Source organism: Mytilus trossulus, chromosome 2, assembly GCF_036588685.1.
Source record: "Mytilus trossulus isolate FHL-02 chromosome 2, PNRI_Mtr1.1.1.hap1, whole genome shotgun sequence".
NCBI classification, from domain to species: Eukaryota; Metazoa; Mollusca; class Bivalvia; order Mytilida; family Mytilidae; genus Mytilus; species Mytilus trossulus.
The window spans coordinates 86,952,237-86,968,372 of NC_086374.1; the positions used below are offsets into that span (position 1 = coordinate 86,952,237).

Consider the following 16,136-nt stretch of genomic DNA (forward strand, 5'->3'; position numbering starts at 1 on the left):
ATTATTGAGTGTTTTGTATTTTTTATAGTTGCATTTAGTGTGCCAAACAAATTGTTGTAAAAACTTGATGTTCGTGACGTTACATACCAAACAATGACGTCATTCAAAAAATTGACCTATTTTTAGAAAAAAAAATCTTTTAATATTTTTATTTTTTTTTATTTTTTTTTTTTTAAAAGAAAAAAAATTCTTAAGCAAAAAAAAAACCCTAAAAAAATGACTTAAGTTTAAAAGAAAAAAAGAAAAAAAAAGGTATGCGATACGGGTTTTACCATGCGATACGGGTATGCGATACGGGTTTAGCCATGCGATACGGGGTATGCGATACAGGGTAGGTAAAAAAGAACTGGAAAAAAGAACCTTTATTAGATATACAAAATAGCTGTATTTTGTACTAAATATATGATAAATGTAAATATATGGAGATATAAAACAAAACACCAGTTATTCCTAGTTAACGAAAATGATTTTTTTTTAATATAAAAAAAGAAGATATTGAATGATTGTCAATGAGACATCTCTCTACCAGGGACCAAATGACATAGAAGTATAAGCATAGCTGCAATTATTTTGGGCACTCCTTATTACAGATTCTTGGTTGTTTGGCGGTCGATTCAAACCTAATTTTTTTCGGATTCAATATTGAATTGTTTGGACTATATAGAATTCGAAGATAAGGATACATCTACAAAAAAAACACACACATATATATAATATATATACGGAAATTTGTGTCTAGATCATATATTAAACGTAGGAAAAATAACTGTTAAAATAGCGGGTGCAAAACGGGTGGGTACCCCCACGTTAGACATTTTTCTGTAATGTTTATGTTGAAAAAGAGGATAAACAAAAGTAAACCACCTTATGCATCTGAATATTATTGTCATTATAATGGTGAAGATATTTTTAAATGTAAATTGACGTGACACGTTTGTCCTACCATACAAAATATTTAGAATACTACTGACCTACATTTGTTTTAGGTACGCATTCAAACTTTATCATTACATTCTATTGTCCTTGAGGTCTTTTTTATACAGATTTGTGCTACAAACGTATATTTGGATAATATTAAATGGTATTTAGAAAGCAATGAACGATTTAAACTTGAATATTATTCATATGCAGTACAATTTGTATGGAGGGCCATTTCGCATATTTCATACTGGATGTAAAGATCTGTAAACGCTAGGATTTAAACAGGATTATATATAAATCGTTGAATATACATATATAGGCAGTCAATCGAATAAACAAACATTTCATCAGTTTTCCATTAACCATACAGATCACTTTATGGTAAAAAAAAATATGCAATTAAAATTTTATTTGTCATGTAAAATTCATGTATAATTCATGTAAAGACCTACCAAAATGCTTGCATATAGATATAGTAAGATGTGGTGTGAGTGCCAATGAGACAACTCTCCATCCAAATAACAATTTATAAAAGTAAACCATAATAGGTCAATGTACGGCCTTCAACAAGGAGCATTGGCTCACACCAAACAACAAGCTATAAAGGGCCCCAAAATTACTAGTGTAAAACCATTCAAACGGGAAAACCAACGGTCTAATCTATATAAAAAAACACATGTTTATATTAATGTATGTGTCCGCCCGTGCTTGTCGGTACAACTTCAAATTTAAAAGTGGAAATCGTGGCAATAGTTTAATTTAGTCAACAAAATATATGCAGACGTCGGCATATGTTCTGATACTTTTTAATGTATATTTTTTATGTTCAATGCTATTGTTGACCGTTACAATTTCACCAGTACACTCCCTGGTACTGTCAAATCTTCCAATTGGCAATAGCAATTATTTGAAAACAGTACCGACATCCCTTATTTGACGCAGCAATCAATTAAAAATCAAATGCAAGTTGGCGACAGCTTTATAATATTGTGTCTGCATGTTCAACATGTTCAAGGGTAACGAAATTAGCTGTTTCTTACCCCATTTTTGTACTTTGTATACAGGAAAAAATTCAACATATGATTTTCAAAAACCATATGATTTGTATATGTTCAAAAACAAGTTTCAATGTGTTTTCAAACGTATATAAAAAAAAAACATGTAGTTAAAACGCATGGTTGTCGTGTTGAAAAGCCTGCGGTAAATGCAGTTGAAATTAACAACTTCGTGTTCTTATTCTACAGAAAGCATTATTATTTAGAAATTTAATAATTTTTGCTTCAGGAAAATTGAGGATGAGTGGAAGTCCAAGTTATGATGATGCACATGATCCTAAATACGGTGACCCCTATAAGGTTTCAATGGTGATTGCAGATGAAAACACTCTAAAAGGTTATGGCAAAATTGTAACAGATTATGAAAAGACAGAAGTTGAAATTACCCCCTGGCCTGTGAGTGGATGGCGGAAGCTATACCCTGGAACTGGTACTATGGCTGGAATAATGGGCGGTGAATTTGTTTACCAGTGGAAAGGTGACATTTGCATAGCCACTGACAATGAGGACAACGATCATTACGTCACTGGTCGTCTGCCAGCAGACATGTCTTTCGATAATCGGACACATGTACTAGTAAGAGAAGTTAATTACCATCCAGATAGTGGTCAAGTATTTTTTCCTCGGGACAAAGATCCGTTTGTTGCCTTATTGGCACTACCTGGGGATGATATCAAGCCAGAAAATCTTATTGCATTTTATTTTGATGGATCATTCGGAGTACAGATCCATGCCAATATATGGCACCAGCAGATCTACCCAGTGAAGGATCGATCTGTGTTCCTAGGGAAACAAGGATCTGTTCACGCATGTGTTAATATGGATACTGCTGAAGAGTGGGGCAAATATTTGTTAGTTCCACTTGGACCAGCGTCTTGACTTAGCGTGCATTTATTTTCTTGTGTTAATAAATTTAAACAAGAGATCAAATGCTTAAATGTCTAGCCTGTATTACTGATCATTGAATTTATGATGAAATTTAAGTCTGTAACATGAAGGCATTTCTACAATATCACATAGACTTAACATCATCAATGTTCTATGATGTTCTATGATAATGAAGTCATGGTCAGACTAACGAGGCCAGACAGCCATGTACACCTTACAATTAAATCATTTCATACACCAAATATAGTCGACCTATTGCTAATAGTATCTGATTAAATACAAAGTTACTAAAACAACTTTATATCATTGACAAATAAACCATAAAATGAGGTCAAGGTAAGATAATACCTATCTGACAGACATCTTCACCTTACAATTGCCCTATTAACCAAACATAACTGACCTATTAATGACTTTTTATAGCTGACTATGCGGTATGGGCTTTGCTCATTATTGTCAGAAGGCCGTACGGTGACCTATAGTTGTTAATGTCTGTCATTTTTGGTCTTTTGTGGATAGTTGTCTCATTGGCAATCATACCTAATCTTCTTTTTTATATTACTATTTGGTATACCAATAAAAACACAAAAGCCTAACATTCACCAATGATCCATGAAAAAAAGGTTAAGGTCAGATGATACGGATTAGACCAACATGTACACTTGACATTCATTTCATACATAATAGTTGACCTCTAGCTTAAAGAACTTGAAAATAGACAACACACAAAACTTAACATTGACCAATAGACTATAAAAAAGAGGTCAAAGCGAGATAAATCCTGCAAGACTGACATGTATTCCTTGCAACCATTCCATACACCACATAATTTATAGTTGACACACTGCTTAAAGTATCTGAAAAACGGACTAAATCGAAGAATTTTAAACTTGATCACTGTAACAACCATATATGAACTTACAACCATAACTTGGGATCTGACTCACTACAGACAATCATAACTTTGGATATGACTTGCTACAGACATGAACTTACAACCATAACTTGGGATCTGACTCACTACAGACATGAACTTACAAACATAACTTGGGATCTGACTCGCTACAGACATGAACTTACAAACATAACTTGGGATATGACTCACTACAGACAATCATAACTTTGGATATGACTTGCTACAGACATGAACTTACAACCATAACTTGGGATCTGACTCACTACAGACATGAACTTACAATCATAACTTGGGATATGACTCGCTACAGACATGAACTTACAAACATAACTTGGGATATGACTTGCTACAGACATGAACTTACAATCATAACTTGGGATATGACTTGCAACAGAGATGAACTTACAAACATAACTTGGGATATGACTCGCTACAGACATGAACTTACAATCATAACTTGGGATCTGACTCACTACATACATGAACTTACAAACATAACTTGGGATATGACTCGCTACAGACATGAACTTACAACCATAACTTGGGATCTGACTCACTACAGACATGACCTTACAATCATAACTTGGGATTTGACTCGCTACAGACATGAACTTACAATCATAACTTGGGATCTGATTAACTACAGACATGAACTTACAAACATAACTTGGGATATGACTTGCTACAGACATGAACTTACAATCATAACTTGGGATATGACTTGCTACAGACATGAACTTACAAACATAACTTGGGATATGACTCGCTACAGACATGAACTTACAATCATAACTTGGGATATGACTTGCTACAGACATGAACTTACAATCATAACCTGGGATCTGGCTCACTACAGACATGAACTTACAATCATAACTTGGGATTTGACTCGCTACAGACATGAACTTACAATCATAACTTGGGATCTGGCTCACTACAGACATGAACTTACAATCATAACTTGGGATATGACTCGCTACAGACATGAACTTACAATCATAACTTGGGATCTGATTCACTACAGACATGACCTTACAATCATAATCACTACAGACATGACCTTACAATCATAACTTGGGATCTGATTCACTACAGACATGAACTTACAATCATAACTTGGGATCTGATTCACTACAGACATGACCTTACAATCATAATCACTACAGACATGAACTTACAAACATAACTTGGGATATGACTTGCTACAGACATGAACTTACAAACATAACTTGGGATATGACTTGCTACAGAGATGAACTTACAAACATAACTTGGGATATGACTCGCTACAGACATGAACTTACAATCATAACTTGGGATCTGACTCACTACATACATGAACTTACAAACATAACTTGGGATATGACTCGCTACAGACATGAACTTACAACCAAAACTTGGGATCTGACGACTCACTACAGACATGACCTTACAATCATAACTTGGGATTTGACTCGCTACAGACATGAACTTACAATCATAACTTGGGATCTGATTAACTACAGACATGAACTTACAATCATAACTTGGGATATGACTTGCTACATACATGAACTTACAAACATTACTTGGGATATAACTTGCTACAGACATGAACGTACAATCATAACTTGGGATCTGATTAACTACAGACATGAACTTACAATCATAACTTGGGATTTGACTCGCTACAGACATGAACTTACAATCATAACTTGGGATATGACTCACAACAGACATTACCTTACAATCATAACTTGGGATCTGATTCACTACAGACATGAACTTACAATCATAACTTGGGATATGACTCGCTACAGACATGAACTTACAATCATAACCTGGGATCTGGCTCACTACAGACATGAACTTACAATCATAACTTGGGATTTGACTCGCTACAGACATGAACTTACAATCATAACTTGGGATCTGGCTCACTACAGACATGAACTTACAATCATAACTTGGGATATGACTCGCTACAGACATGAACTTACAATCATAACTTGGGATCTGATTCACTACAGACATGACCTTACAATCATAATCACTACAGACATGACCTTACAATCATAACTTGGGATCTGATTCACTACAGACATGAACTTACAATCATAACTTGGGATATGACTGGCTACAGACATGAACTTACAATCAAACTTCTGATCTGGCTCACTAGACATGAACTTACAATCATAACTTGGGATCTGACTTGCTACAGACATGAACTTACAATCATAACTTGGGATATGACTCGCTACAGACATGAACTTACAATCATAATTTGGGATATGAATCGCTACAGACATGAACTTACAATCATAACTTGGGATCTGGCTTACTACAGACATGAACTGACAAGCATAACTTTGGATATGACTCGCTACAGACATGAACTTACAATTATAACTTTGGATATGACTCGCTACAGACATGAACTTACAATCATAACTTTGGATCTGATTCACTAAGATCATGAAGAATATTAATTGTACAAGGACCTAATGCTATTAGATACTATTAGAAACTATTAATGGTGACAGAGATATGTCTTGCCTTTTTGTAATTTTGATAATGCAAATGTTGAGATAAAAAAAAAAAGAATATTTTATCATGTTAGTAATGCAAATATTCAGAGTCAATGAACCATGACTGACAGAACATGGCTGAACAATCTCCCTGAAAATGAGATGTGCCAATGCCAATACAACTGCATACCATATACCATTGACTTATCAAAAGGGGTTCACTTTCAACAAACTAAACACAAACATTAACTTGTAAACTGTAAAAGTTTCAAAGTCAATGAACCATGATGAGGGGGTGGGGCCTTTTAATATCTACGGAAAAATGACTTGCAAATGCCAATAAATTAGCATACCAAAATGTTGCCATAAAAAAGCTTTTCGTTATAAAAGAGAACTACATCTGAAAATCACTGATACACATACTTGGTTTTTTTTCCATCTGTTTTAAAGAAATGACATGCTAATCTTGACATCAGTATGGAAGCCTTTTTTGTAAATATTGATGTATTCTGTACTGGTATTATGGAACTACATAAAATTTGTGACAAGGTGGTTTTTTTTTGCATTTTACTCAGCCATACTAAAAATGGATTGTGTGCAGACTGGTTTCACCCTCCATCTGTTAATATGTTGTCTTGATGCAAAAACTTGTTGCATTTTAGGTCTTTTTCAAGTTTGTCCTTCAAAGCCAATCGAGACTGGTTAAGTTTGAGAGCAGATACATTATATAAACCACTTGCACATTAATGAAGACAATAATTTGATCTCTGTATGTATTTTGTTGTTTCATTGCTGTCTCATTAAAATATTATCTTAGTGTGTTTTTGTTGTGTCTTTTTTGGTAGTTTGTGAACGAACACATACTATTCTCAACGGACCGTGGAAATGGAGTCAAAACTTTAATTTGGCCATTAATAAGAAGGATCATATATTAAAAGCATTTGTACTGAGTTTCGATTTGATTGGACTTCAACTTCATTAAGAAATACCTTGACTAAGACAAACCAACTTACTCACAGACCAAAAAAACATAATACCTTAAATTGGAAAAAAACGCTACTTTACAGCACACATGTACACACATTGGAATTTTCTCATCATAGAACACATTTGATTTTTAAATATGCTTTTCATGATTTCTTTTTAATTGTATTTGATTGTCTAATCTTTTTGAATCAACCAGTGAGTATATTTTATTGAGACAATTAAAAAGAGAATTCATTCATGTAAAATAATTAAACAATATAAACTGAAAATATATATTTATTTAAATCAACAAATTTCTCAGTGAGAATATATCTCCTTCAGTTTTGTAGCCAGAAACTGTCTTACAAATTTCTACATTGCCAGAGCATTTTTGTTTGTCAAGCGTTCTGTTTGTTGACTTTTCAAAAGTTTTCTGGCCCTTAAGACATAAAAAAAAATTGTTGGTTAAGAATGTCTAAATATATCAAATATGTTAAATAAACTACCTGATTACATGCAGAATATATTTCATCATTGTATCATTTTATTTTTAACAAATTGTAGGCTTTATTTATTCATGATATATAGCAAAAAAGAGGGACATGCTGTTGACACATATCATTTATCTATATGGAATAGTTTGTTCCATTTATAGATTGCTATATATTTATATACAGTGAATATTCATAGACCAACATGAGGTGTTGTAAGACAGACCACAAATAAGCCAAATAATGGATCTACCCAAAATATGTTATATCAATTATCTCCCCTTCAATAACCCTGAGACAAATTGTAGATTTTGATTGGTTAATACAAGGGAGATAATTTACTCTATCCCATGGCAAATACTCTATTACTCTTCACAGAGTTGCTTGATCAAGTGTACACTTTATATAAAATACTGATGGTTGGTATGTGTAAGTAATCATAGTTTATTACTTTAAATTTGAAAATTAATAGACAGTAATATCAGAACATTCAGCATAATAAATTAAATATCTGAGAGGATGATGGAGCACCTTGCTACCCCTCAGAAAGACATTGGCAACCTTGGCTTTACCTCTTTATCGATGTTTGTCAGTAATGTACAAACCATTTCTACTAGCTATGATTCATTAAAAAGTATTTTATTTGTGGATAATAGCACCAACATATAGATACCAAAGTATTAGTACATCACACAAAACACAGGTTCTATTATTTATAAACAGTTTCAATATCTAATTTAGTTTTAAATGTTAAAACACACAATAATATATTTGATTTTTCAGGTCCATAGTAGATGTGTAGTTCTATACATAAACCTGTCTTTTTAAGTGTCTAATCTGAAAATATCACTAACAGATTAGACAACATGAAAGAAAATGGAACAATCTTGGTCCTAAATGCCCTTAAAAGCAAATGTCAGTTGACAGTAGAATACCAAATTTAGATTGTAAATTTTCAGAACTGTAAATGCCACAAAAGTAGGTGTCTCTTCTTCACCTGTTAATCGATTTAGTTTGAGGATTAAATACACCTTTTAATGGTTGATAAATATGCTCCTTTTACAATTTGCTAGGATATTTTTTTGTTCCATCCCTTTTTACCTAATTTTGAAAATGAGATATTTTAATACACAAGGTTGTGTATGTGTTAAGGAGGAATTTCATGCCAGCATTTCACATGATAATAATATGATATGTTAAAATATATTTTGTTTTCAACTATCATTCAATAACCTTTTTTTTTTAATTTGAACCATATAAACTATAATAAATTATATAAAATATACATGTATGCATCCTTCTAAATACTACTCAACTCCACAAAGTAAGTTCATACATGTAAGAACCTTACACATAAAATGAAAATACTGGTATCTTCATTGGACACATACATACTGAAGAAAAATCTAATGTTCACCGAAAAAAAATGATTTAAAAAATATGATAGAACATTGTATTTTATTAACAACATTTATACATGTACTGTAAATTCAGAAATAACTGTGATATTCTTAATAATGTTAGCGATCCAACAGAATGAGCATTGTGTTTATAGAAACTCCTCATTCTATTTTCTGTTCAAGTTTTTCAATCATTGCTCTAAATATTTTAATTGCCTGTCTGTAAATTTAACTGGTTGGGAAACCAGTGTCTAGGAAAATCATCTGCCTTGCATATTGTAGAATTTTTTTGCATGAAAAATCCTCCCTATTGTAGTGGTGATAAAATTGAAAATAATTGTACCTATAGATTTGAATTAATGAGACCACACACGTCATCAATGCCATAAATATTTTTGTTTGGTAACATTAAGAAAAGCATACACAAACTCATTTCTGAAAATATAGTACAATTTATACTATGTGTTGATATATTTTTAATACATTGATATAAAAATAATTATCTCTTCTGATGTAAAACTAATTTTCTATCAACAAAATATAAGACAAAATTTGTGACCTTGTAGCTGGACTATCACAGCCAAAAAAAATATATACCATAAACAAACAGATAAAATAAATCAATGGATGATTTCTTAATATTCTGTTATTACACTTAAATTTTCAAATTATTATTCGACTACTGATATAAAAAAAGACAAATTTATAACAAATAGCATTGCCTTTACAAAGTATAAGTCCATACAGCCATTGAAGCATTAATAGGGACAATTACTAAGGAGGTTGTCCGGTGGAAAGTTATGGTAGTTTGAGGACCTGGGTACAGCTATGCTCAATAAAGATTTATCATATACAGATTCAGGAAATTCAAAACAAAATTTTGTGCTTTATTTTTTATACTTTTTAGGATGGTTATTTAATTTTATTTTAGTATGCATAGAGACATTTGAATGTTAAACTACCGGTGGGTGTTTTACTTTTAATTCTGAACAAATGTAACTGTTACAAAAAAAATATATCTAATTCTACATTAAATCATTTAGTATTTGTTAATGAATTTTCCAACTGATAAATGGAAAAACCTAGGGGGAAAACAAACTAAAAATACAAATGCTTAAAATTGAATTAAAGATTAAAATGAAGACAGAAAATGTATAATTTTGTTAAAAATTGCTAATAAATATCATTTATAGCTTCAGAAGAGGTGATCATCTCCACAACACTTCCATAGGCGGATCCATGGGGGGCCCTGGGCCCCCCATTTTGTGGGAAAAAATTTGTTTGATTATATAGGGAATCATTGAAGCATGACTGGAGTGGGCCCCCTCTTAGGTCAGTCAGGGGGCCCCCCTTAGGAAAAGTTCTGGATCCGCCACTGAGTCTTCAGACAGCTAGTGGTATCCATCTATTATTATCATATTATCATGAAGGCTCAAACTAATATTTTGCAATGAAGGAACCTTTATGGTCAATCTCCCATACCAATTATCATTCTAATCCTCACATAAAAAACATAATGGATATTCACCAACAAAGTGAAACATTCTTTCCACTGATAACAATTCACAATAAAATATTGTGTCCCTTAATACAATAATCAATAGTAATACAATTTACCAAATTTTCCATATTACTACTGGACTCAACATATTCTATACAATTGTATATGCAACCACAAACAACCTAACAAATTAATCAAATATATATAATATATGAATATGATATGAATGAAATGAAAATTCAATGGCACAAAAGATATAAAATGGTCGGATAATGAAAAATTTATTGCTGCTAGATATATTGGCACTGTAAAGAATTTTACATATTTTAATCATTAGATGAGAAAAAACTTGGCCCCTTTTCATAAAATATATATAGTGAATGTCACCCTTCTTCAAATGGTTTAAAACTGACATGTCAATGTGGTTCTTATAAACAATCTAAAATTTCTTCTTTTAAAGATAATTAGCAGCTATTAAGAAAACTACTTTTTTTTTTTGACTCAAAATGATTATTTTTATAAAGACATGTCCATAAAAATCGCAAACACAGTAAAAACTCATGTTAAAATTCTCAGTCAATGTACATCAATAGCATACTTTATGAAATTGTTCACAAATATAATCTTCATGTTTATCAATATATAAAATCTATCATACAAAAAAATCACAGAAATTTGCAACCAACAAAATAATTTGTTATATATTAGTTAAATACTGAATAAAACTCAACATATATTTTTGAAATATATCACAAAAATGTAACAAACATGATTTTATTAACAGTATGTTTCCCGTACTTAGAAACATTTTGACAGTATGGGTGATCTCCCTTCACCAATTTACTGAGGGATGATAGTATGTAACAAACTGGTAATGTTTGCAGACAGTAATATGGACCAATGTGAACCAATTCATAAGCAAAGTTCCCAAACTTTGTCATGATTTATAAATAAAGTGATTTGTTTAAAATCATTCTTTTTTGTAGCTTGCTAAAAACCTTAAAATGAAGGTCATTTGTCCCTCTTGTCACCTTGACGGAAACACCTACTTATTTTTGCATGTGTAAATTGGCTAAAGGTTTACAACTGGCATCATTATTTTTCAAGTAATATATGCTATAATCTTTCATTATATATAACCAGGTATTAATAATGTGATTTGTGTTAATGACAGTGTTCGTTGACGTCGACAACAACTGCTCGTTTCCATCCAAACATGAAATAACCTGCCCCAGCTCCTAAGATGACCGCTACACACAACCATACATTGTAGGTCATAAAAGCCAACATAAGGCAATAGCTGATAAACACTTGTACTACATGAAGGATCGTCTGTATGAAGTGGGAGGAACTTATTATTTGTTGCCTACAAACAGAAAACAAATTATGTACAAAATGTAAAAAATTGATAATATGCAAATATCTCAAATTACCAGTATCATATGCATTATTTAGATGATTTCCTAACAAAATCAACATTTTATGAAGAAGAAAATGTACCAAGCTCAAACATTATTCCTAATTTCGAAATCAAAGTCCAAAACATTGTATCATCTTAAAAAGTGTTTTGGGGTGTTATGGAATGAACGTTGATCCACCCATCATTATTGAATTATTTCTCCAAAAAAACATTCTGACAGATGCAATATGTGAAGAGGAAAGATATCTATCAACACAATTTTCATTCAGTGCAAATATTTATTTTCATGACAAGCAGATAAGTGTGATGCAAAAAGTACAACTCTTTGCACAGAATCTCAATCAAACAATGCAATGCCAAGGTTTTTCGAAAATCAAATAATACCAATCTTAATGCACAAGTAATGCATTTAAAAAAAATATATCTGTATTTACTTGAAAAGTGAATTGTATGCTGTCATGCTGCAATCATTACGACAGAATCTAAGTTTAATAGCAAGATTTTCATTGTGATTTGACTGTATAGTTAAAATAGCTAAAAGAAGATGTGGAAAAATTGCAAGTAAATATTAACATCCCCTGATGATTAACAAGTTTGTAGAAATTGAAAAATTGGAAACAAAATAAAGTTTTACAGTATATAATTATATTAAATCCTAAATTATGTAATAAATGATCAAATGCACACCAAACATTTTGTGTCTCTTTTCAGGGATTACATTATAAAGTTAGTATATTAATTTATGCTGCATACATTATTATGTTAAATGCAATAAATATACATGTAGTTTGTTACTGGTTATATATGTTAATAACACATGCAAAATTATTTAAACTCACAGACCAAACAGATTGTTACTATAGAGACAATAACACTGTTAACCATTTTTCTTGCAACTAATAAGATCATTTTTTTTGGAACTATCTAGTTCTGCCCAGAGCTAAACAATTATTTAATAAGGAAATCATTTTTGCTAGAATAGAACAGGTTTTTGCAGGCCAATTTACTTTTATCTTGAAGAACATAAGTTCAATCCAATTTATCTTGGTCTCTACACTTTATATTTTTAAAACATGTAAAACTTTTTATAAATTAAACAGAATTGATCACTTTCAAGAAAATTGGTTAACAGATGTATGTTTTTTAATTTGGTTACAACGATTAATAATAACATGCTTTGTTAGTATGAACAAACACCATGTTTAAGATAGTACCAACATACACCATGCTAAAGTTAGTAGTATACCCCAACATTTATAAGCATGCTACTCAATCCAAGAGCAACTGTAATGTAGTAAGATTTTGTATCTATAGAACTTTTACAGGTAAAACCTCTTCCATCTTTTTGAGAACCTGTTATTTCCATAAGAAAAGTTGCTTGTAATTATTATAAGTCTTCTTCTTCTTATCATTCGCCTTTACAGTTTTTATTATTATAAGTTACCAAGCAAACAAAATTGAAAATATACCACTTTTGACTATAAACAAATGGAAATTTAAAATTGAGGGTAGTATTAAATACATGGTTTTTGTATATCAAAATTGATATTAATACCAGTAAAATAAATTAATCATTGTTTTTTAAACCCTCTACATTTGTAATCAAATCTTCAAACAAAAGATAGAAGCAATTAACGAAAGAAAAAAATCACATTGTAAGTTTCAGCTTATAATTCATTAAATTAGAAGCTATTCATGAAAAAGTTCTATAAATACACAATGTCAAAATCAACACTAAAAAGTAAAGTAAAAGGGAGTTAACTCAAACAAAAATAAAACTTTATATGACTGGTTACAACATTTCTGACAGTTTACCTTGCTATCTCCTTTGTATGATATATATTTCCAGAACATTCAAGTCTTTCAAAAAAAAAAATGTAACATTATCAACTCGTTTAATTTTATAGAAATGTATAAGTTAATACATTTAAAGAAAAAAATACATCATTATCAATAATATTTGTTTTAGTAGAAGTGTAGTGTAAAATTCATTTAAAAAAAAAATATATACAAAATAATAAACCCTTAAATTTGCTTAAGCATCAATCTGATTACTACTACATTTTGTACTATAACTAGCTTAGCATCAAAGCGTAATTTATTTTGGCTTCCACACATGCTAAATGAAAATTGTGAAAGAAATACCCGTTTATTTTATCTTGTGTAAATTTACGATACTCAATGCCATCAGCAAGTTTTTCAACTGTTTGCCTGTCAATATGTATCAAATCAAATTTTAACTTCTTCATAATACAATAAAGATATTTATAAGGAATATAATGTATTTTTTGTAAAAGTGATCTGGTTTTATCCAAATATTAACTCAAGAACCATTGTAAATTAGATAGGTTAAAAATGTATAAAACCCCATGCTTTCCATGCAGTTATCCATCTTTTCAAACACCCACAAGATGACTTATATCTGAATAAATATACCATTAAACCTTCTTAATCAACACTATAATTAATAAGGACCCAAGCTTACATTTACCATATTAAAAACATTTTTATAAAAGAAATATAAAGTCTGGTGGGAACGGATAAATCGCTATCATAAACATATGACCTAAAACAACAAATTTAGGAGTATAATTTGGGAAATAATCAATCTACATCATTTTAAAACTACATAAGTTTTATAGCAGTGGAAATTGTGATCTGAATTTTGTTTGTTTATTTTCTTAATTTAGATTTGTTTGAAAAAAGTAAACAGTTGGTTTTTTTCAAATTTGCGGCAGATTTGAAATTGTTTATCTTGCTATAGTCTGTACAAGAACTATTAAGAAAATAATCAAAAACATGTGTGAGAGATTTCTATTTTTTCATAATAGGTAAGGGAAGTAACCCCAACATACTTCTCCATAGTAAGGGAGATAACAAATGGCAAGGGAGATAATTTATACACCTACCCATTAGATTTTGCTGACTGTGGATCTATGACCATTGTATCTGTTGATGTATGAGTATATTTTGAGATGGTAGCTTCACTGTGATAGTTTGGTGTCAATGCCTTTCGTAGGAGATGTTCTCTAAAAACTTTCAATCCTTCATAGATTAGCGCTAGGATGAATATGACTATGCAAGCACCAACCATTTCTGAAAAATACAATCAATGACATAAGATTAATATATTTTTCTTCATGTTTAGTGTATAAAAAAGTTGAAATGAATGTATCTTTTTAACTTGAAGATCTGTATTCAAATAAAAATTGGAATGTCTTTGCCAATTTGTGGGGGAAATTAAAAGGCACTAATATGATAGCCTCATCTTATAATACATGTAATTGGGATGATTTCTGCAATCAGGAACATTATAAATCTCTAATTGACAGTCGATAATATCCATTTGATGATTAAACATGTATTTTAGTATATGTACCATGTGTACTGGTAGTTCTCACTGGGAATAGATTGTCTATTAGCAAACAATTTTCTATTGATGTATTTTTTTCAAATTTGTTTCTAGTCAAGTTCTTTATTTCTATTGGTATGTGATAATTGAAAATACAAAAATGAAAAACCAAAATAATGGTATAACAGTAATTACATCTTATAAAACAATGATTATTAGTATTCATTTAAAGACTTTTTTCCAACATAAAATAATCATTATTTGACAACACCTGTCTACAGTTTACATTGTATTACATAGAATAGAATTCAGTTTATAGGTATTTTCTGAGCTGATCAAGATTCTTGGGGTATATCTAAAATAAAGCATGAAGACTTTATCAAATTTTATAATAACAGATAAGCTTAACAACTCTATTGCAAAAAAAAATGTATTAAAACTGTTGAATCCCTTATATTGTCTAATTTCAATGGGCCAAACTCTACATGTATTATTCAACCCTAACCAAACTTATACTTAATCTACAAATAACTTCAAATAACATGATTTCAGATAATGTCTTTACATAAAGTCAGCACAATTATATCTCAACCTAATAAGAAAAGATAGAGCAGAACATTGAAACTCAATAACTTAAAAAAAAAAAAAGTGAGGGTCTATATCTGGACAGAAACATACGGTAACATATCCATGATCTGTAAATCTCATATACTTAT

The 16,136-nt window shown here is 30.9% G+C and overlaps 1 protein-coding gene and 1 pseudogene across 3 annotated transcripts in view; one reads left to right on the forward strand and one right to left on the reverse strand.

Moving 5' to 3' along the window:
- Positions 1-947: 947 nt before the first annotated feature.
- Positions 948-2,903, forward strand: LOC134705492 (uncharacterized; annotated as a pseudogene).
- Positions 2,904-7,535: 4,632 nt separating this feature from the next.
- The window catches only part of LOC134708233 (high affinity copper uptake protein 1-like), a 45,555-nt gene continuing 36,954 nt past the window's right edge, over positions 7,536-16,136 (reverse strand). Inside the window, exons 4-6 of one of the 3 annotated variants that reach the window (XM_063568616.1) lie at positions 14,978-15,164; positions 13,884-13,928; positions 7,536-12,014 (exon numbers count right to left, since the gene is read on the reverse strand). In XM_063568616.1, coding sequence (XP_063424686.1) covers positions 11,813-12,014; positions 13,884-13,928; positions 14,978-15,164 — 434 coding nt within the window. In that variant the 3' untranslated portion in view covers positions 7,536-11,812. Of the gene's footprint in view, positions 12,015-13,883; positions 13,929-14,213; positions 14,280-14,977; positions 15,165-16,136 lie in introns of all 3 variants that reach the window. The other 2 variants (XM_063568615.1, XM_063568618.1) reach the window with 2 other exon arrangements.